The sequence below is a fragment of the Lycorma delicatula genome, chromosome 3 (assembly GCF_047948215.1).
Source record: "Lycorma delicatula isolate Av1 chromosome 3, ASM4794821v1, whole genome shotgun sequence".
NCBI classification, from domain to species: domain Eukaryota; kingdom Metazoa; phylum Arthropoda; class Insecta; order Hemiptera; family Fulgoridae; genus Lycorma; species Lycorma delicatula.
Genome location: NC_134457.1, coordinates 96245787 through 96270804, shown reverse-complemented (window position 1 = coordinate 96270804; position 25018 = coordinate 96245787). Strand labels below are relative to the sequence as shown.

The window sequence follows — 25018 nt, the reverse complement described above, 5'->3', positions numbered from 1 at the left end:
TCTAAGCAGGGCTTGTGTTCCGATTGTTAGCTAATGTTTTGGAAATAGTTAATTTCATTTTATCCTTTGTGTGCTTACAATTTTAATTATAATGCATATTATTTTATTTTTTTCTATTGGACAAAAAGTTTTTGAGGTTTAGCTTCAAGTTAATACATTGGAATCAACTAGGTAATTTAACCTATAAAGGATTTTATTTTTTTATCGTTGTTTATTTCGTTATTAGTTTATAATGTATGAATTTTGACATTTTTATTTTATGAAAACAAAATTCAGAGAAAATTCTGTTAGTTATAGTACTTTCATTTTAGTTATAGTCTATTGCTTTTAGAACTTATCATAATTTGAATGTAACATAGTTAGGTTAAATGAATAGGTGAAGTATTATGTTGGTTAAATGATCAAAGGTTTTCATGTTTTTATCTCTGTTTAAGATGATCCTCTAGTTGTTTCATTTTACAGTACTACTATTGAATTAGATTATGTTATAGATTGTTCCTGATTATTTTGCCCTTTGGGCACGTATTTTTACGTTTTTATGAAATCTTTCGTCATTTTAGCAGTTTAATATTCTTTCTGTATAAAAAAAAAGCTAATTTACGTTGGGATCCAGACATAACACTCAGTCAAATCCAAAGTTGAATTAGGATTATAAAGACCAGAAGTTTGTTTTACAATTTTCATACTTATAGTGGATGGAACTCATGAGGGGTTAATAACCACTGAATGATTTATTCTGTTGTGATTATATCATTAAAGAAATCGTTGATTGTATTGTCTATGTATTTTATTGAATGTGTACATCAGCTTTTACAATATAACTGTGAACTGTACTTGTGCATTAACCAGAACGCTTTCTTTTTTTTTACATATATAGCTATTATAAATGTTACTGTAAATTGATTAATCTGGTTATTATGCATAACTACCATTGGATCTGATTAATCATCTCCAGTGTTTGAGAATTTAATAATTATATAGCAGTTTATTAAATATACCGGTCATTTTACATGTTCTCAATGTTAATATATTTTAAATATTAAATAACTTAACTATAAGCAGTAATTACTGAATTTATTATTTATTCAATAACCTAACCAAATGTAACCTATGTTCGCTTCGTGTGCAAACCTCATCTAATTAACATTAGAAATACAAGTTATATATGTTATTCTTCAACATTGGAAGTGATTAATGAAATTCACCAGTAATTTTACATAATCACCAGATTAATCATATTGATACTTACGTAAACGATCGCAGCTACAGCTTTATTTAAAATTGAGTATTTATTTTATTGAGTCTCTTTATTAATTTTAATAAATGGTTACTTATATTTATTTATTTTATAAATATAATTTAACCAAACTTAACCTACGCTCGCTAACCTTGAGTAATTAACACCGTAATTTTTTGAGTATTTATTTAATAAATTCAGTAATTATTGCAATTATTTATTTTTTAAGTAACAATAATTACTGAGAGTAACAATAATTAACTGTAAAAAATTACAGTTTTAATTAGTCAATGTTAGCGAGCTTAGGTTAAGTTTGGTTAAATTATATTTATAAAATAAATAAATAGACTGTTTTGAATCTATGTTAAACTCTGTATCGGCCCATTTTCCACCGAAATCCGATTGACTACTTTGTTTTTAAATAAAGCTGTAGCTGCGGTGGCGTTAATACGTAAGTACCATCATATTTATCATAACGTATATAATAGCTGTATATGTAAAAAAAAATATTTGTGCTGGTTAATGCATAAATACCCTATGAACTTTTTAAAAACACTAAATCAATTTTTTTAAATTCAAATTTACATCAGCAGCTTTTCTGGTCAAACGCTATTGCAGTGATTGATGTTACTGTTCTCATCTTGGCTTGAATCGATGTTGTAGCTGGTTATTATTTTTTTTCCTTAAAATTGTTTCAGCTCCAATAGTGATCATTCTGATTATTAATGTGACCACCCAAATGAAACCAAGCCTCTTGTGTATAAAATACATTATCCAACACTTTAATGCTGTCGCAAATAAACTGATTAAACTGTTGATAGTAGTGGAGCGTAGCAGCATAATTAACAGGGTTAATTCATCTGATACATGAATATTCAATATGGCTTTAAGTTAAGTAGCTGGGAAGCTATAAAGCACATACAGAGGTATTCCTTTTTGTCCAGAAAGTTTTTGTAATGATTTGTTTGGTGAGTTTAAAAGGTTTACCGTAACATCTTCCAATGTTTCATCAGTAAATTACTGAATGTTTCCAACTATGTTTCTGATTGCAAACAGATCCAGTCCCTCTGTATTTCTTTATCAAACGATGAATTGGATTCAAACAATGAATAATTGAAGATTTATTTGGGCATTCTTACCCGGAAACTTTAGTTAGAAAGCCTCTTGGCACAAAACAAAGACCTCTATTTTCAATTTGATTTTTGGTTCTATGTATTTAATTTTACTGTCTGGGGAGGGGATTTTTGCACAACCCATCAGGGTTAGGTAAGTTTTATATACTTCTTTAATCTATTATTTTAACTTTTATATTTTATCAACTTTGTCTGTGGTATTAGTTTTGAGTTTTATTTTGCCTACGTTTACGCCTTGTATAGTTTATTATTTCTGAGTTATTTTACCCTTTTACTAATAGCTACCGGGCGATGATAACGCCCAGGCGTTTTTCACCCACAAACAAAAAAAAAAATAAAAACAAAAGAATTTATTTAAATAATTTCCCCCAATAAAAATCCTTCCTTCCATATTCAAATCCATTTCTTCTTATTTAAAAACACAGATAAAAAAAAACTATTTTTTTTACAAAAAAGAAACAGAAAATTATATCAGTTAATTATGAAACAACAGTAGGTACTGCTACCAACCTCTTCATCCAAAATTATTGTATTAACTTTTTTTTAAAGTATTTTGCTTGAATTGTGTTTTAAAACAAAACACAGTTTGTGAAGTATTGTTATCATTATTAAAATTGCACATGCATAAAAATTATTCATTTAATGGAGATGTTTATTGTAGTTTAGTGATAGAGAGGTACTGTACAACCATTACTTGATCTAATTGAACATGTTCAAAAATACAGGGTGGCACATGAAATGATGCAACATTTGCTTTTGTTAAACAAAATTGGTTTGTGTGGAACTACGTTTCGCACGAGATTTGAGCGTGACAACGTCTTGCAAAGACCGATGAATATCACGCCTGCGATATTCGTCGAACTTTAATTGTAATGTCGCAAAAAAAAAACTTTTTATCCTTATGAAGTAAACACTTGTTTTTTTTTTTTAAAATGAACATCAGCAAAAAAGGTTGAAAAAAAACATTGATGAAAAATTGCATAATTTTATGAATTGAATTGAATCATTATTACTGAATTATCATTATTTTGTATAATACAAAGAAGGAGTTAATTGAAAACTACAATTTTATCGATAAATTAACATTTATTTGCACTCATTAATTCAAATATGTTTATTACTTAAATTAACAGATTATTTACAAGTACCAAGTTAGCAGCTTTGCGTAATCTGTAGTTGCACTTTCTTTCGGTATCCGATTTCCTCATAGCTGTTGCCTGTGCAGGAGTTCTGGATGCTGCAATACGCTGTCTGTACTCACGTTGTTTCTGTGCCTTCGATTTTGGAGCAGCGATTGTTGGTGGCTCAGCGAATGGCGTTGCAGACATTGATGCGACAGCATCTTGCGTTTCCATAAGTAATAAACATATTTGAATTAATGAGTGCAAATAAATGTTAATTTATCGATAAAATTGTAGTTTTCAATTAACTCCTTTGTATTACACAAAATAATGATTCAATTCAATTCATAAAAGTATGCAATTTTTCATCAATGTTTTTTTTCCAAACTTTCTTGCTGATGTTCATTTCTCAAAAAAACATGTGTTTACTTCATAAAGATAACAAGTTTTTTTTTGCGACATTGCAATCAAAGGTCGAAGAATTTCACGCCCGCGACATTGTCGGTCTTTGCAAGACGTTGTCACGCTCAAATCTCGTGCGAAACGTAATTCCACACAAACCAATTTTGTTGAAATTTTTATAATTAGTTTACAAAGTAATGATGTATACAATTAACTTATTTTTTTTCAGAACATGGATACTATGGTTGATAGCTCATTCAGCGATGAAGCTCTGCCAAGTGATTATTTAAAAGTAGAAATTAATGATGAAGAACCTGATAAAACAGATAGTTTGCTAATACGTCCCATTAAAGTAGAAGTTGATGCAATATCTGAACATGTAAGTAAGTGCTGTACTCATATATATAGTTAATCATTACTGGTTCTAATTATTTACTACTAGCACCGATTTTTCTATCCTTCTATATATTTTTTCTGCCAAAGCCCATAATAGGTATTTTAAATTTCACATCTATAATTTATGGATTTATTTCTTACATATTTAAATCTGATGCGAGTCTCTTAATAATTTTATTTAATCCATGTTGAAACTTGTGGAAATTTGATTATTTATCTAAAAGCAAAATATATTTTTGGGAAAAATTTCCAAGTTATAATAAATTTATTATGTATTTTTGTAATAATATTTACAAACACAATGTATACAGGAATTTAAACAAAAGAAATTTGAATAACTGGTTCGTTACATTTAATTATAATGTTTCAACTTATGATTGTTTAACAGTGTAAAATAAAATTTTATTTTTATTGAAGGAAATATGGAGCTCAAGTCATGAGGGTTGAAACATATTTTTTTTTTTGTTTGCTAATATTTCTTTATTTATTTATGATTTTAATAAAGAACACATCATGGCAATTACTTAACACTATGAATGAAAAATTACTTATTTTAAATGTCTCCAATGTTCAATTTTGCACAGACAGGCTCTTTCTACAACATGTTCCACAACAGCTGTTAATTTATGTGGCTATAATGCCATAATTTTTGCACGAATGTCTTTCTGTTGCTATGGAACTGGAGCTTATATGCAAATATTCTTTCTTTTATGTGTCCCCATAAAAGAAGTCAGAACTATCAGATCTGAAGACCATGGCGCCCAATCCACTCCAGATATTCTGGAAGTTATTTGTTCGCCAAAAATGTTGTGTTAAATTTACATTGTGACTTCAGCTGTGTGGGGCAAGTAACTCCATCTTGCTGAAGCACACTCTAGGTCTGTTTTTCATTGAACGTCCTACACAATTTTTAAGCATTTCCCAATATCATTTTCCATTGATCGTTATAATATCATCATTTGTCGTTTTCAAAGAAGTACAATGCTCTGCATGTTAAACCACACCAAACCAAACTGTCCATTTGAGGGGATTCAATTCATGCTGCTATATAATTTATGGATTTTTAAAGCACCAAATTTTACAGTTCTGCCTATAAAAAACCATTCAGTTAGAAATAAGTCTCATTAGTTGAGAGCCTATTAATCAGCGAGCCTCATTGATTATCTCACATAATCAGATGGTGAATTAACCTGTTTCTACCTTAACCAATTTTTGAAATCTGATTGCACAATTCAGTCATCACAGATAATCTGCAGGTTTTATTTCCTGTATCAGTTGAATCTTATATGGAAAAAAATGTAAACTGTAAAATGTGCTGCAGCAATGTATGAGTTACGAAGTTGAGTAGTTCATCTCCAGGTTGATGTCACTGGTTTTTCTTTAACACTTCTTGCTCGTGTTCTATATTCACTTCTGTCCTTGCTGACTGTGATTTCCCAATATGAGGAAGGTTGGTTACTGAACCATGTTTCTGGAAATGATCTATTAAGTGACAAATCATTGATTCCAAGGGCACAACTGTTAACATTAAAATATTGATAATGTGCTTACTGCATTGTAACAATTGATTGCTTGTTTTCAAAGTAAAACTGAACCATTTTGGTACACTGTTGGGTTAATTTTTCCATGGTGAATTTTCAGACTACTGATTACAACTTTTAAAATAAATGAAAAAAGAATTATTCATCAAAAAAGTTATTATCAGTCTAAACCTCATTGAAATTTATGGGCCACCTGATAATAGCAGGCATTTGGTTCTGTAATCTTTACTTGATAAATTGATTTGTAATGATCTTAAAAAATGATTTACTTCTTTACTTGTCTGTACTTAATTTTTCCTGCGCATTGGATCTAATCACAATAACAAGCTACTATTACCCAATTTGAGGCAGCATTGTCTTTAAACTGCTGGCTGTCTAGTCACTTGGTATTTTCTTTGCTACTTTCATTGTGTAGGAGAGTAAGTGAGTCCATGAAAGATATATTACATACATATTTATATATGAACTGAAAAGAGTGACTATGAAAGTCACTTCTTAGTGTCAGTTTATATACTGAAAAATAAAATGAAAAAAGTGACTATGTATCAGTGAAATGCTGTCTTCCCTCTCTCCCAATGTACAATTATATGATTTTTTCAAGAGTTCTTGTAAATATTATTAACTGTTGTTACATACATCCAATAAATCATTATTGCTAGTAATCGTAAAGAGCCAGTGATTACCTTTACTTCACATCTTTTCTAGTTGTTTACAATTTTTTTAATATTGTATTTTTCAACCTAGCCATTGTGCATTTTTATTAGTAATATCCTTCTCTTGCAAACTTCTTTTCTGTATGACTTCAATAACCTCTTCAACCCATATCCTTCTAGGATGAATGTTATGTTACTTATTTCATGCGCTGGCTTCATCCTTCTCATATGACTGTGCATATCATTTGAAACATTATTTTGTATGACATCTGTTGTTATCCCTATTTCAAATCTTCCTCATTCCTTGTCTTGTCTCTTGGGTTACTTACAGTACCATCTCCGTCTGCTATCCCTTCGTGTTTAATCTAACCTTTATTTATTTTAGCTGTACCCATTCTACTGTTTTGGGTCAATCCATTTGAAGTCTCCCAAAAAAACATAAGCTGGTTGCTTGACCAATTGAAACTGACCCACTTGTTTCCTACATGTCTCAGGATCTTAAAACTAATTTTTTATTTAAGCAGTTTACCTGTGGTGGCTATTTTTGTTACAGTGCGTACACCCATTTTTGTGATTGTAAGGGACTTGTAAAAAATCATAACTAAAAAAATATTGCTCTTGGAAGGATGAAACAAAAAGCAATTTATTCATATTTTCTCAAGGTAAAAGATTGGTCCAATGGTTTATTTACCACCTATCTTCTTTCTATGAGAAAATTACACATAAAAAAATAACTCAAACTGTGTATGCCATTCTTGCCTATTGAAAAAAATAACCAGAAGTGAAATTTCATGGTTTTCCATGTTCAACTTATTGGTAATTTTCTCATAGAAAGAAGTAAGATAGGTGGTAAATAAACCATTGGACCAGTCTTTTATCTAGAAAATATGAATAAATTGCTTTTTGTTTCATCTTTCCAAGAGCAATATTTTTTTAGTACTGATTTTTTACGCAAGCCCCTTACAATCACAAAAATAGGTGTGCACACCGTAACAAAAATGACCACCACAGGTAAACTGCTTAAATAAAAAATTAAAAAAATAGTTTTAAGGTCCTCCTGAGACATGTGGGTAAGTTAAATTTTTTTTTAATTTGTCAAGCAACCACCCTTGGGTCACTTCAAATGGATTGTCTGAGATTCTATGTGTTTCTGAGATTTTAGTATGAATAAGCATATGTTATTTTATTTGTTTATGACTAAATGGATTGTTCAAAATGTCATTGTGATCTTTTTTTTTTTTTTTTTTTTTGTCTTCAGTCATTTGACTGGTTTGATGCAGCTCTCCAAGATTCCCTATCCAGTGCTAGTCGTTTCATTTCAGTATACCCTCTACATCCTACATCCCTAACAATTTGTTTTACATACTCCAAACGTGGCCTGCCTACACAATTTTTCCCTTCTACCTGTCCTTCCAATATTAAAGCGACTATTCCAGGATGCCTTAGTATGTGGCCTATAAGTCTGTCTCTTCTTTTAACTATATTCTTCCAAATGCTTCTTTCTTCATCTATTTGCCGCAATACCTCTTCATTTGTCACTTTATCCACCCATCTGATTTTTAACATTCTCCTATAGCACCACATTTCAAAAGCTTCTAATCTTTTCTTCTCAGATACTCCAATTTCCATATGAAATTTCACTTCCATATGAAGTGACACTCCAGACATATACTTTCAAAAATCTTTTCCTGACATTTAAATTAATTTTTGATGTAAACAAATTATATTTCTTACTGAAGGCTCGTTTCGCTTGTGCTATTCGGCATTTTATATCGCTCCTGCTTCGTCCATCTTTAGTAATTCTACTTCCCAAATAACAAAATTCTTCTACCTCCATAATCTTTTCTCCTCCTATTTTCACATTCAGTGGTCCATCTTTGTTATTTCTACTACATTTCATTACTTTTGTTTTGTTCTTGTTTATTTTCATGCGATAGTTCTTGCGTAGGACTTCATCTATGCCGTTCATTGTTTCTTCTAAATCCTTTTTACTCTCGGCTAGAATTACTATATCATCAGCAAATCGTAGCATCTTTATCTTTTCACCTTGTACTGTTACTCCGAATCTAAATTGTTCTTTAACATCATTAACTGCTAGTTCCATGTAAAGATTAAAAAGTAACGGAGATAGGGAACATCCTTGTCGGACTCCCTTTCTTATTAGGGCTTCTTTCTTATGTTCTTCAATTGTTATTGTTGCTGTTTGGTTCCTGTACATGTTAGCAATTGTTCTTCTATCTCTGTATTTGAACCCTAATTTTTTTAAAATGCTGAACATTTTATTCCAATCTACGTTATCGAAAGCCTTTTCTAGGTCTATAAACGCCAAGTATGTTGGTTTGTTTTTCTTTAATCTTCCTTTTACTATTAATCTGAGGCCTAAAATTGCTTCCCTTGTCCCTATACTTTTCCTGAAACCAAATTGGTCTTCTCCTAACACTTCTTCCACTCTCCTCTCAATTCTTCTGTATAAAATTCTAGTTAAGATTTTTGATGCATGACTAGTTAAACTAATTGTTCTGTATTCTTCACATTTATCTGCCCCTGCTTTCTTTGGTATCATAACTATAACACTTTTTTTGAAGTCTGACGGAAACTCCCCTTTTTCATAAATATTACACACCAGTTTGTATAATCTATCAATCGCTTCCTCACCTGCACTGCGCAGTAATTCTACAGGTATTTCGTCTATTCCAGGAGCCTTTCTGCCATTTAAATCTTTTAATGCTCTCTTAAATTCAGATCTCAGTATTGTTTCTCCCATTTCATCCTCCTCAACTTCCTCTTCTTCCTCTATAAAACCATTTTCTAATTCATTTCCTCCGTATAACTCTTCAATATATTCCACCCATCTATCGACTTTACCTTTCGTATTATATATTGGTGTACCATCTTTGTTTAACACATTATTAGATTTTAATTTATGTACCCCAAAATTTTCCTTAACTTTCCTGTATGCTCCGTCAATTTTACCAATGTTCATTTCTCTTTCCACTTCTGAACACTTTTCTTTAATCCACTCTTCTTTCGCCAGTTTGCATTTCCTATTTATAGCATTTCTTAATTGCCGATAGTTCCTTTTACTTTCTTCATCATTAGCATTCTTATATTTTCTACGTTCATCCATCAGCTGCAATATATCGTCTGAAACCCAAGGTTTTCTACCAGTTCTCTTTATTCCGCCTAAGTTTGCTTCTGCTGATTTAAGAATTTCCTTTTTAACATTCTCCCATTCTTCTTCTACATTTTCTACCATATCTTTTTTACTCAGACCTCTTGCGATGTCCTCCTCAAAAATCTTCTTTACCTCCTCTTCCTCAAGCTTCTCTAAATTCCACCGATTCATCTGACAACTTTTCTTCAGGTTTTTAAACCCCAATCTACATTTCATTATCACCAAATTATGGTCGCTATCAATGTCTGCTCCAGGGTAAGTTTTGCAGTCAACGAGTTGATTTCTAAATCTTTGCTTAACCATGATATAATCTATCTGATACCTTCCAGTATCGCCTGGCTTTTTCCAAGTGTATATTCTTCTATTATGATTTTTAAATTGGGTGTTGGCAATTACTAAATTATACTTCGTGCAAAACTCTATAAGTCGGTCCCCTCTTTCATTCCTTTTGCCCAGCCCGTATTCACCCACTATATTTCCTTCCTTGCCTTTTCCAATGCTTGCATTCCAATCTCCAACTATTATTAAATTTTCATCTCCCTTTACGTGTTTAATTGCTTCATCAATCTCTTCGTATACACACTCTACCTCATCATCATCATGGGCGCTTGTAGGCATATAAACGTTAACAATCGTTGTCGGTTTAGGTTTTGATTTTATCCTTATTACAATGATTCTATCGCTATGCGTTTTGAAATACTCCACTCCATTGTGATCTAATATTTATTAATATATCATGAGATTGCTGACTGATGTTGGCCCTTAAATTCCCTAAACCATTCATAGCAAAGCATACAGCTGATCTGTGTAAACTTATGTCAAGAGCCTGTAAGTGTTTTTCCACGTTTGAAATAAAATTTTATATGAATTTACTGTTTAAAAATACCAGCTTTTTTGGATATTATGAAAGACACTCCACGTGCACATGAACTGGCGGCTACACCTCAGTTAATAACTGCATCGAATGTTGTAACCAACAGTGAATTAGTCATAATGGTCACCATTATGCATATGACCTACTGGACAATGTTATACTTTGTATTTATGTACTATGTAAAAAGTTCAGAAACTTTTGGAACTGTCCTTATGAAGAAATAAATTCTGTAAATCTTATCAATTCTGTTTTTGTACCAATTACATATCCCCAACATAATTAATCTGAATGTATCAATTGTGATATTCAGCAAAAAATATATTTTTGTTTTATATATACAATTTTTTGAAAATTCCAATAATTCATTCACATATTGTCAACTTTGCTAAAAAAATTTAATATTAAATGAAATTTAAACCACCAAAACCTGTAACTTTCAAAATTTATGTTAACTGTAACAACTTCAACAAATTCAATTCCTTAAATCTTATTTTAATTTTAAAAATGGAAACAAATAGGTATTACTTTAACTCACTTTGTACCTTATAAGAAATTGCATCTTATGTTATTAACTTAACACATTGACTGTGTTATTATTTTTATTGTTTGTAATTTTCATGAGTTACAAGTCCCAATTGTCCAGTATTCATGTTTTATTTGGTGTGTTATAGGACACCTATATCTTGCAAGCTTTCACCTCTTCTATCTGTCAGTCATTGAAAGAACTATTTGTGAATTTTATATTCAAATGGTGTGTTACCATTAAATGGTATTTTTTAATGGTGTATTAGATTAAAATTATTTGTACAAGTCTAGTGTGAATTTAATCCTTGTAAAATCAGAATGTAATCTTTACAATTACTCAGTATGACAAAGAAATAAATGAGTAGGATAGATGAAAAGTACACCTGCTGTACAGAAGAGAGAATAGGATGCCTTACTGAAAATGTTAGTATAGGACACACATAAACAGTAGTGCAATCAGCATGTTAAAACAAGTTTAAGTAAGATTTTTAGTTACCTGAATTTTGAAGTGATTAATTTATGAAAATTGAAAATGATTGTTTAAGAATTTTGTAAAAAAATCCTTTGTTCTATATCATAGGAAATAGATGATGACTCGTATTCAGCTTTACCTACTGGAGAAAATGTGCTCCATGAAGAAAGCAGTGATAATAAGTCGGATTCTGAAAGCCAGAAATCTTCATCAGCTGAATTTAAATCAGTTTATATTAAAAAAGAAGTAAGAATTTTTCTCTTTCTATTCAATTCTTGGCTTAAAACTGAAATAGTTAGTACTGAAGTATTTTAAAATGGTTTTCTTAATTTTAAAATGTATGTTTTTTATTTTATGATTACGTGTTCTAGTGTTATTAAATGTACTAAAATATATCCATGGCAGTTGCTTTTGTATGGACTTAAATGCTAGACTGTGGATACCTGGTGTTCTTTGGTGGTTGGGTTTCAATTAACCACATGTCTCAGGTGTGGTCAGCCTGAATCTGTTCAAGACTACACATATACCAGTACACTTACATGCTAGTCTGCTAACAGATGCCTTTGTATCTCTACAGAGTATTGTTCGACATCATGTCACTGTGCTGTTACTCTGTAACCTGGTATTACATAAATAAAATGAATAAATATCCAACCTCATGGTAGATCAGTCTTAAAATTATATGTAGTTTTGTAGAAGTGTAATAATCAGAATAAATTCTGATTATTACACTTATAATTGAATGTTTTACATTTAATGTATGCAGCTGTAAAGTTGTATATTCAGCTGCTTAAATTAATACAATGTAGCAATAATAATTAAATCTTAGTTAATATAAAAGTTAATTTTATTCTTAAGTATGTATTATATAATAAGAAATGAGATTATTAATGTTTAGTTCAGTAACAAGAAGTAAAAAAAAAAAAAATTTAATAAATTTCCTACAAAACAAGAACTAAAAGCAAGCTTACCTCTCTTTACATAAATAAGGCTTTAAAATTTGAATAAGCCGCTTTATTCTTTTTTATTTAAATAAAGCCATCAGATTACATTTTTAGCTAAAGGATATAGTGTTAATTTTTATTAATGGTATCTATTTATTCAGCAGGGAGAATCTTTATGGCTCTATTGATAATACAAGAGTAAAAGATAAAAACTTAAAATACAGTTACAATGATACTAGTTCTAATTTAACTAATAATAATAATAAAACTAATAATGATAATAATTTTTTCTGAGGCTATTAACATGCCCAAAATAAATCATCAAAACTGCTGCATATGTTGAGATGGCTTGGAGTGTCGTTTTCTGTACTATATGAATTTTGAACCATAATTCCAGATGGTTAATACTTAGAATCAATCATGGATATACATATGTTTAATTAGGATAAATGTTATTTATATGATCAGTAGTGTTACAATAAATCCAAAGTTAATAAAAATTATTACAAAAACCTATCTTGTAATCTATCATCTATTATATCTATTTGGTTGTAGTGCAAGTTTTTGGTGTACATTTGTGTTGTTGTTTGGAGGACTCATATTGGACTGACTTGCTGACTCCGCTAACAGATTGAAAGAAATGAAAAAAGGTGGCTTCAATTAACAGCAACTAAAACAAATCGTAATCTTGCATCATTTTCCCTTTTTCTGTTTTTATTTTTCATTAAAAATGTATACCTTAAGAACAACTTAAGATAATTTAATGAAATTTGTTGTACAACATCTTCCATGAAATAAATAAGTTGAAGATTTTATATTTGATAATTCCAAAATGGTGGTTATTAAAATTTTTTAATCATTAATAGCTTTATAAATATTAGTTTTAACTAATTATGTTTTATTAAATAAGATTGTAAGCCTTTCTTTTATAATAAACAAAATGATATATCTCATTTGTTCAAATCAGTTGTGTAAACAGCGAGATATGGCTAGAATTGTAAAAGTTGATAGCAAAAATTATGTAGTCTGACAATTTTTTGCCTATTCTACTATTACTAATAATAGAGATTATTTTTAATTCAATTAGTGAAGGATGTGAAAACATCATTGAAAATTCTTGTAACAAATTAAATGATCAGTATCAACACTAATACCAAAATGAATACACTGAACGACAACAATTTTTTATTTCATATCTTTTATTATTATTATTATTTTTTTTTAAAGAAAAATATTGATCTGAATAATAAACCTGTCTTCAGAAAGCAATGCCAACACCTTTAATTTACAAATATAAAATTACAATTCATTTTGTTAATAATGTTATGTCATTAGTTATATTGAAAAAATTGAGTAAATAATTTGACAAAAAAATAATTGATCATAATATCCTTCTATTAGACAACTGTAGTTTAAAATACAATGCATTATAATTAAATATAAGAAGATAAAAACAATGTGCATGATGCCAACAGAAGCTAGATCTTCAATTATTGCTTGGAATTTTTTACTTGAATTTTTGTTCTGTTCTTATTTTAGTTAGTTATTTTGCGGATAGATATTGATACTGTTCGTTGTGCTTACGATTCACTAAAGAATTTTATTTTTATACTAATTTATTCATTTATATTTTTATTTATAGATAAATTTGTAAGATTAATCTAGGTAATCTATGTATTATATCTATATGAAGATGTTTATTTCTTTAAAAAAATAAAATTACCATATTACAACCAATTTTGATATTTTCTTTTAAATTATCAATATTTCATTTAATCAGTATTATACAAGATGTCATATAAAACAACAGAATGAATTTAAGATTTGTTTTACAAGTGAAAAAGGGTGGTATAATATGAATGAATTTTTGTTAAAAGTGATGAAAACTCAAATGATAACATTTTGGGTATAAGAAACTAAAAAGTGATCTGAAAAAAGAAGTGACTTCGATTGCAGTTTTAACTTCAGTCTTATATTAGCTGATTGTGTAATAAGTTGTCGAGGATTCTCTTCCTACTAAGTAAACTAAAATTATATTTTTTGAAGTGTCAAATACAACGAGATGTACAACCTGTTTCATGTTTTGAAAAAGTGATTTGTTAGAATTATACTTTGATAAATTATAAGACAACATTGTAAACCTGTTTTCAGACAACTTAGAGTTATGACTGTTAACTTATACAAAAAAGGGTCAAAGTTTATATTTTTATTGGCTCACTGTTTACAGTTATACAGCCTTTCGATTAACCAATGGTAAGATTAGAGTTGAAAAAAAAACAGTTTGTTAACCAATGAATAAAGCAGTAGTACTGTTTATTTTTCTTCTTAATGGCCTGATTATTAGTGTTAAATTTACTGATTGATGCACAGTTTTGTGCATTTTTATTGTTGTATTTGATCATTCTTGTTAGGATTTTATCTAGAACTGGTGAAGTTGAATTTTAAATTATTTTTATTTATTTCATGCTTATTTTATGTTGTATAATAATATAAGTAATGTTTATTTTATATTAAATCTTAATTTATTATACTTGCAGAAGTTTATATTTTTAAAACATAAACTGTTGTGTTCTTAATCAGACCCCACATTTGAGTTCTATGTTTAGATGACATGAAATAAAAAAAGGATTTTTGTTTAATAAAAAAGGAACATTATATTAAATTATCATAGTTAATGTTTTAAGATAATTGTGTACCCATCTCTATTAAGGATATATTATCCCCAGAATAATAAATCTGTATGTACAAATACATTATATTTGTGCAAACTAGATAATTTTTCATACATATGGGATTGCTTGTTTCTAAAAATACTGTTCAGAAAGTAATCAAAATTATTTTTAATATTCTTGTTTTTAATTTTTTAAATGTACGAGTTTAATAATGCTGATTTCAGGAAGTAGTTTTTTAAATGTGATAAATATAGTGTTACATTTTTTTTTCTTTTTAATGGAAACAAATCATTATATATATAAAAATAAGGTTCATTAATGTGTATGTTTGTATGAAATTATACTTTTTAGTTGAATTGGCATGAAATTAATTTTGGTATCATTCATTTTATGAAGGTTGATTGTGTGAAATCCTTTGTTCATTGTCACAGGAAATAGATGATGATTCATATTCAACTTCACCTATTGAAGAAGACCCACTCCAAGTAGAAAGCAGTGATGTTAAATCTGACTCTGAAGGTCAGAAGTCACCGTCAACTGGATTTAGATCAGTTTATATTAAAAAAGAAGTAAGATTTTGTTATTTACTACTAAATTTTTGGCTTGAAACTGAAATACATTGTTATAGATATTGTTCTTTTGTAGATAGCATTTTGTGTATTTTTATTGTTGTATTTGGTCATTCTTGTTAGGCTTTTATCTAGAACTGGTGAAGTTGAATTTAAAATTATTTGTTCTGAGATATATAGTATTTTTTTTGTAGATAGTCATTTTTTAAATTTTTTTATATGGTACTGTCAGATGAACTAGACCAAATAGTTATCGCTTTCTACCTCACTTGTAAAAAGCAGTAGATATTGTCACCCAGAAAAAGTTTTGAAAAGATACTTCAAATATAATTTATTCAAACTTTTGTTTACAAGGGGGGCTAGAAGGTTAGAGTCTGTTGGGAAAGACTCATTCATTAGCTCTTGTACATCATACATTTTTATTTTTTGTTTAAGGCAAAACAAATTTTAAAATAAGACTTAAAAATTGGATTTTTTTTTTGTTGATTGAGTGAGCTAGGGAGCAAGAAGGCCTGAAATTATTCTTTAGTTTTTTTAATTTTTTGTTAAGGTAGAACAGATTTTGAAAAAGAGTAGTTTGTAATTTGAATATTGCAGTGCTTAATTTTTTATTGTGTTAATGGAGTTAAAGAGTGGAGATCCATGGGGGCAAGAGAATCGGAAATTTTGAATATAAATAGGTATTTTTAACTTTTTGATGTCAATTAAAAAAAAAAAAAAATTAAATTTACTATATTTCAAATTTAATTTAATTGAGATGGATTATGGGGCATAAGCCTTGTAGCGAAAAAGAAGATAGGAGTCTTTCATTTTTTGTTTACTTTAGAACCACAATTTTAATAAGAAATTTTTCATTCACAACATATGGGTTATTACTTTATTCTTTGCGATTTATCTGTTGTGGATGTTTTTAACAGTCGATGATGGTATTTTTCATTTTGTTTATTAATTGTAAAAATATTAACTGTGGTTGGCTGGTTAGTCAGTTACATCATACAAAATATTACGTTCATGACATGCCTCAGTAATCTTAATTTAACAAAAAGGTTGTAAATTTTTAATTATCTCTTTAATATAATATTATTTTACTTGTCGATTATTTTAATCATAGTTCAGAATTTGAATTTAGTTTATATAAGATTAAGTTGTTAATTTTATTATAAATTTTACTTTGATGAAAAATTATCTGTTTATTATAATTCTTAAATGTAAAATCATTTATATGAAGATTTAACTTTTTTTTAATTACTATTGAGCTAATTTCAGTGTAGATAGAAATGGTTTGAAATTTTGGAATAATTTGAAATCCCACTAAAAATAAGAATGGTAGGCTAATTAACACTTTTGTATTGTTAAAAGTGGCAAACTATTGAATGTTTCTCTATCCATGGTGAGCAAGCAGAAGACTAAACTAAATAAAGTTTGATTGCTGAACACTTAACCTTGTTAATAGTTATTATGATGTATCTTTCATTTATTGTGTCTTGCAAAATTCTTAATATTAAGTGATTATATAGTATTAGTAGCCACACTCATATTTTTTTGTTTCTCTTTGTTTTTTTTTTTAATCTATCCTCAAAAAATAGTTTCTGTGTTCTTTCTGTTAAAAGTTCATTTTATGTTCATCAAAACTTAGTTTATGTTAAAAAAAAAAACAAAGAGAAAAAAGATGGTTATATGCATTATTCCTTTCAAGTAGCCTCCTTGCAAAGTCAGGTACCTAGCCTATGATATTTCCACTGTCCAAACAGTTGAAGACATCTTTTGAAAAAGCAAACAGTTGCTTCTTTATTGTTTGTTGTGCCTTCTTAGTATTTTGATTTTTTTTTTCTTTCAAGTTGAGTTTATTTTTGTAAGGATAAAAATGTTGTGGCTGTTAAATGCTCTAGAGTAGGGAAGCTGGTGAATAATGGAATGGATTTGCCACTCAGTATTATTTCAAACTTTTTGTCTTTTATAATGAATTGTTTTCTTCAAATTTCCATAATTTTAAGTAACTAGAAGTGACATTGACTACTACAATCATTAGCCACTTAACAGACAGTGAACATTTAACAAGTAGGTTTCCAAAATTGTCCAAACTTGATTATCTACAGGAATTGGTTGATTAAATGTTAAATGTCCCTTTAATCACTAAAATTTTTCCCTTTTTTCATGGCCTTCACTTTCCAGAGGGAAACATCAATGTCTACTATAGAGACATTTAAGGAGTAAAAAAATCATTGAGTTGTAAGGATACCATAGTTTTGATAATTACTGTGGTCTAGTGAAATGAATGCCTAATTGCTTTGGTAAAACAAATATTATTTCTTCGTTTAATTAAAAATAATAAGTATGCATAAAAAATTCACCTAACTGTCTAGAACCAATTTTTACTTGAAGTTTTGTAAAGATCAGTTTAATGATTCTTGAAATAATAATAATAGGCATAAATTCAAGGACTAGCTTAATTAGACCATCTGATTATAAAAAAAATTAATTAAAAATTTATATAAATCTTTTTTACTAAAATCACAAACTATGTCCCTTTACCCACTCCTGATCATAATTTTCATCATAGGTTCCTATGTTATAATTATCACATAGGTTCCTATCATAGTGATCCATATACTTTGAAATATCTGAGGGTATTTCAGCAATTACCTGAGAACAAAGGAATATGATGAGTCATACTCCTGTATTGCCAATTCATTTTCTTCACTTGACAATTTCTTTCAATTAATCTTCTCACATAAATTACAATCAAAAAATTAGTTAATGGAATGAAGGAAAGTTGCTTAGGGTTAAGGACTAATAGTGGGTCATTGAAAAGTCTCATAAAAAAATCACTGTCTTGATTGTAGTGCTGGTTGTCTAATTCATTTTAAAATTTCTCAACTTGCATGTAAATAGACATAACAAATGGTAATATGCAGCAAACAGACACTGTGTCACATACACATACACTCATAAATGTGCCAATCTCTACAAAAGAGATTATTGAATTGTCATTACTTTCTATATAGTATTTTCCACCCCACGCTCATAAAAAAGTCTTCAAATTAGACTTTTTTTACAAAGATAAGATGAAAACTTAACTTCTTGATGGCATCACATGATTGCATTCTTAATTAATATAAGAGTTTCAAGTTACTGCAGTATAGTATTTACAGTCCATCAAAGTAGAGAATTACAGTGTTTTTTTTGGAAAATGGAAAAGCTGGAAGGTTGTGCAGTGATTAAATACTTTTTTTAGGAAATTAGAGAGCTTGATACGACATTGGAAGACTCTTCTTCATCAAATACAGCAGTTAAATGCTGGGTCACAGAGTATAAAATGGTTGATTGCACACTACTGATGAACCATGCAATGGATGCCCTTTTGAAGTGACTGTGCCAGAAATGATAGAAGTGCATAAAATAGTATTGGCAGATTAGCGAGTGACAGTGAACAAGTTAGTAGACTCTAGTCATGTCAACAGAATGCATGTGCAGTATTTTGCTTGAGCATTTGGGTATGAACAAGCTGTGCGCTAAATGGGAGCCATATTTACTTGCGCCTGACCAAAAACAATGCTGAAAAGACATTTGAGGTAATTGTTTTGAGCTCTTTTGGCATAATCCAAAGGAATTTTTACATCGATTTGTGATGGATGATGAGACTTGGGTTTATCACTGCACTCCCAATTCAAAACAGCAGTCAGAATAGTGGGTTGAGAAAAGTCAACTTGCTCCAGAAAAAGCAAAAACGACTTATTTTTTAATGTAGCAGCTGTTTTTGGAGATGCATGTGGAATAATTTTCATTAAAACAACAAATGGCAAATCTTATGTGACCCTATTGCAGCATCTCAGTGATGAAATTAAGAAAAAATGATTGCATTTTTAAAAAAAAAAGTGTATTTCCATTAAAACAATGTTTCAGCCCATACTTCACTCATTGCAGTAGCAAAAATACAACAAATGGGGTTCAAGTTGCTTTAACATTCCATATTGACCTTATCTGTCTCCTAGTGACTTATCACTTGTTTTCTAACCTAAGAAATTTTCAACCAATAATGAAGTTATTGCCACCACAAATGGTTATTTTAAAAAATTGGATAAATTACATACTGAACTGGCATAAGTGCTCTTTGGAATACTGGGCTAAGTATGCAGATCTTTATGATGACTGTTGAAAAATAAATCAAAATGTATCCAGAAAAATGTTTTCTTATCCAAGCTTGGAATCTTTTGCCCCTACCCTCATAAGGTTTTTTTTTTTTTTTTTAGGAACAGTTTTCACATTTAAAAATCAAAGGTTTTTGATAGATATTATTTAATATAGACTTTTTTTGATAATATTTTTAGCCAGTATATTCAACCAGTATATTTCCATAATGTAAATCCACATACAACTTTTCTTCATTGTGGAACTTATTTTTCCATTCTTTATTAATTTTGTTCTGTCTGTGCAAAAATTATAAAAATATTTTCCTCACTCTCTGTAACTAATGCATTAATTATTGTTGTTGTTGTTCATATATATATATATATATATATAGTTCATAAATTTATATATATATTTAGTTCTGGGTTAAAGTTCCAGCCAGTCATGGTTACATACTACAAAAACATTTTATCATCCTTCATCATAACTATTACATGGCATCAACCTAGGTGTTGCTGTGTAAATAAATTATTGTTAATATGTAATTAAAATGTTGCAGGATCTAGTTGTGGAAACAGCGGAATCAGTTGATGAAAACGTAGACAGTTTCCAGTTTAAAGAATTTATTAGTGAATATTTTGATACTGTTACTAATGAGAGGAGATTCAGATGTGGTATTTGTCAAAAGTCTTTTACTCAGAAAGGTACAGTGACTACTCATTTAAACACTCATTCAAGAGAGAAAAAGTTTACATGCAGTTTTTGTCCAAAAGCTTTTAATTACAAGAATAGTTTAGTTCAACATATTAATATCCACACCAATGAAAAAACGTACTCTTGTAGATTTTGTGAAAAGACATTTAATAGAAGAGATACTTTAATGAGGCATCTTAATATTCATAGTGCTGAGAAGAAGTATACTTGTAGTTATTGTAAAAAAGCTTTTAATCAGAAAGGTGATTTTATGGCCCATATTAATATTCATACCAATGAAAAAAGTTTCAATTGCAATTATTGTCAAAAGTCTTTCACACAAAAACGTATTTTAATGAGACATGTTAATACACATACTAAAGAGAAAATGTACATTTGTAAATATTGTAACAAGGCTTATTATCGGCATGATAGTTTATCTGTTCATTACAAAAGTCAACACAAGGATATAAAATAAGTGTGCTTCTTATCTTTTCTCTTTGCTGTGGCTATTGTTCCACCAATTTGAAGTAAATTGTTGCTCGCTTTTGCGTTCATTATAGTCTCCCACCGAGAAGATGAATTCACAGATAGCAGGTAACTACAGGTGATTAAACTGAGTAACTTTAGTTTATTACCTGTGTATATTCAGATTATTTCTATGTGATTATCAGGCTAATTAAATGATAGCTAAGAAATGAGTCTTATTCTGCTCTATGGAAAATAAACAGTTTCTTTCCTTCCTCACATATGTGATTCCACCTCATACTGCATAACTCATAATACATGTACACCAAGCTTAAATCCATTTCAAAAAAGAATATTAAAGTTCTCTTGTAATTTGTATTTACTGTGGCCAAGAAGTTGAGAAATGGCCCAAATGAGAACACCACTCTTGTCATTTATAGATCTGGCTAGACAGCTGCATCAACCTCACAATTCGCTGGAGATTAAATCCACCTGTAAATTTGTGTGTAGTGTAAACTTGATATAATATTCAGTTCATTGATCTAATTGGACTATAAAGAGGATCTGTATCTCTTTGTGGATTGAACATTCCCTTTCCTCATTCTTGAATCATTTTCCATGATAAAATTTGGCAACAAGGTTTCAGTCACACTGGCTCTTTCTGCAGGTTTGGAGGGGCAATACTCAATAGGCCAGCTACTGCTGGGGCTTTGGTGGGTTATCAGCTCAGCTTGTGCTTTTTCAAGGATGGTTAGGATGATTTTCACAAAGGTCTAAGTAGTAGTTTAAGTGCCTATCAGTTAAATCATAGTTAAACTAATTTTTCCCCAAATTTTTCTTATATAGATCCTATGACTGATAATGCTGACAGTATTCAGTTTTCTTACATAATGCAGTTTACCTTCATAAAGTATAACTATAATGATTTTACAGGACAGTACCATCCAGAATTTTTAAAAACAGTATTTTTAGTGGTCTTGGCAGCTGGTTTACGAAGTTAGGCTTCTATTTTCAAATTACATTCATCCTTCATTTCCAATTTTTTAAATTTTACTCTTAGAAGTTCCTGATGTAGAATCTTTAGATTGTTAAAGATTGCTGTGTACATTATTGCAAATAATAGATCTTTTACATACTGTTTTTTATAGATGTGGTAAGATTCTTATAATTATAATAAAGAATCTTAATTGCCATTGTATTGACTACAAATAATAAAATTTTTTGCTACTTCCGTAGAATATATATTTTATTCTCTAAAGTTTATTTTGTTTCTTTTATTATGCTCCTAGGTTAGTATATCTAATATATTTTAAGATGATTTTTTAACAGTTTTGAAAACTGCCAAAGTAGTGCTCTAAATTTTTTTTACGCTTAATTTTTGCCTTAAAATGCCATTATTTTTAATCTATCAACTATAGTGGATGGTAATTTTCTATAAAGTATTCTTTGATTGGATATTCTCTTTGTATTGATTTTATTGGCATAAAGAAACTAAGTGTAGTGATGTAGTGACATCATATTTTACATAATTGCTATATAATATTCTTTTGTTTTTTGTTTTATTATTATTAATCAGCGTGATGAATTATAACAGTTTTTAGAGGTCTATTTAAACAATCTTCATGACTTTATTTCAAAATATATAAAAATTGTGCTTCCAGAAGATGTTTTCCAAACTATTATGTGGAATACTTCCTCAATATTTATTCTGCTACAAAGTGGTGGCTCTGTCAGTAACTGCACTGACAGAGCCATCATAACTATTAACTGCACTTATTGACAGAGCCACCATAAAGCAGAACAATTACTGAACAAGAATTGATAGTGATTCTATCAATAACTGCACTGATTTTTTATTATTGGCTCTATAAAATTCTTCTTGAAGCAAAATTCTCATATATTTAGTCATTTAGATTTTATTTTTAGATTTATTTTTTCACCAAACAAATATATTCTATGATTGATAATTTTTCTAATGTATAAATGATAATAAAATACAGCAGAATAATTATAGGAATCAAATATTGTTGTCAACTGATCAAATTTTTCTTTTAAAGCGTATTTTAAACTTAAATACAGATTCCAAAATGTAACAATAAAAATCAGTGTTTTAGTAAGTTGGTAAAAGCTAAAATGAACTTTTAATGTTCTATTCTATAAGTGATGCAATTTATGTATAGTAAATTAGTGTTGTTTGATAGATAGTAGATAACTTCTTCATATAAGTAAATAATATGTAATTGTGTGAAAAACAAAACAAGAGTAAGTGTTTTTTTAAGAGTCAAATGTTATGTTTTTTAATTGCTGTTAGTGATAAATAAGAATATTACTGCTTATGGGGTTAAGTACTTGAATATATGGTTTTTTTTTTTTTTTTAATTCTCTGTACTTTAATTAAACCCAAATATAATTAAAACCATTTGAATATTTTTTTTGACTTTTCACACTTTAAAAAAAAATTCGTTTTTTTACTAATTTGTAGAGTTTGGTTTAGCTGTCAATGAGAAATATTTCAAAATTTTCTTTAAAAAATAAAATCCTCCCTTTTATCATTTTAAAGTATGTGATTTTTTTTAAGCACAATTTTCATGAATAAAGCAGGGCAGTATTTATCAGATGTTTTACAGAATTTGGCTTCACATGGAAAAGTAACTGTCAGCTGAGTTGCCAACAACAAAAAATGCACTCCTATACCTCACAAATAAAACTTCTACTGTACAGAGAGTGTAGGTTATGTAAAGTAATAATTGTTACATCTAGTTGTAATTACATTAGTTAACTAATTTTGTAACAGTCTAAATATTGTTATTCCATTTTGCACAGGAGCTGACTGCTGTTTTCCTTTGTATGCTTAACTTAAAACATGTTACATTATAACTTTATAGTCATGAATTATTCAGAACAGAGTAATTATACAAATATATAATATAATTACATTAACTATCCTTCAGAATTCAATAGATCACACCAAAACAATTTTTTTTTTTAAAAATGGACTAATTTTTTTTCTTTGTAATCTTAAAGTAATAATAATTAAATAAAAAATTCTCAAAATAATTATTTTATTTAATGTTAATGGATTTTTTGTGGTGTTAATTTTTAACATTTTTTTAAAATTAAAATATGTAATTATATATATAAATGCATTTTATGACATGTCATCAATTAAATTATTAGATTTAAAACAGAAATTTTTAAATGTTATGTGAATTTCAGATTTACACATCTATTAATAATAATAAAACGATTAAAAATAGCTATAGTATATCTGTATGTATTTAAGAATTTATTTTCAGATATTATAAATATATAAAAAAGTTATAATAACAGAAAAAAATGATAATATGTTATAAAATAACAAAATTCTATCAAAAAATAAAAATAAACTTATGCAATTTCATTAATTGCTCAATTATAATTAAAACTTATGTAATAAGTTTTACTATCACGGTTTTTTTTATTTACCATTAACTTATATATCTTTTTACACTTTTTATTTCCTTGTACGAAGTAAAGGAAGTATTGTGATTGATATTTGGTGAAATATCTGATTTTTCACTTTTGTTTTCAGTTTGTTGATGGTTACTTCATAATAATTTTTAAAAAACACAGTATTAGATAGATATAAGACTTATATTTATTTAAAAAGTAATAAAGGGACTTTTATTCTATCCTAATATTTCAGGTAAGATTGTTGAATTAATAATTGTATAAATATTTGATGTTAATAAAAACTAATATAGCGCAGTTGTCTGTTCACTTTTTATTAAAGAATTTGAGGATTGTATCTCATTTTGATGAAATAAGTTTAATTCAAGTGCAGCAAGAAATGTGTATGTAATGTAATAGGCATACAAGGAAGATATTTTATGTTTGTGAAAAAACCTGAAGAGTCTATTGCTGTCCTGGTATTCTTCTGAACTTTCATTACACTTTCTTGAAGTTTAACCTATATATTCAAGTAAAGTATGGCTTTGAGGAATTAAGATTATATTGTCAAAATAATTTGCAGTAT

At 28.7% G+C, this 25018-nt stretch overlaps 1 protein-coding gene across 2 annotated transcripts; it reads left to right on the top strand.

The window, feature by feature from the left end:
- On the top strand, positions 1 to 24155 carry LOC142321802 (uncharacterized). 2 transcript variants are annotated; one of them, XM_075360203.1, is made up of 6 exons: positions 1 to 171; positions 4123 to 4272; positions 11638 to 11775; positions 15577 to 15714; positions 20402 to 20546; positions 23827 to 24155. In XM_075360203.1, exons 2-6 carry the CDS (start codon positions 4126 to 4128, stop codon positions 23856 to 23858), a joined length of 600 nt encoding a protein of 199 aa, XP_075216318.1. In that variant the 5' UTR covers positions 1 to 171; positions 4123 to 4125; the 3' UTR covers positions 23859 to 24155. The 2 variants fall into 2 exon arrangements, with proteins under 2 accessions (XP_075216318.1, XP_075216316.1); XM_075360201.1 differs by having other exon boundaries at positions 20402 to 24155.
- The last annotated feature ends 863 nt before the right edge of the window (positions 24156 to 25018 follow it).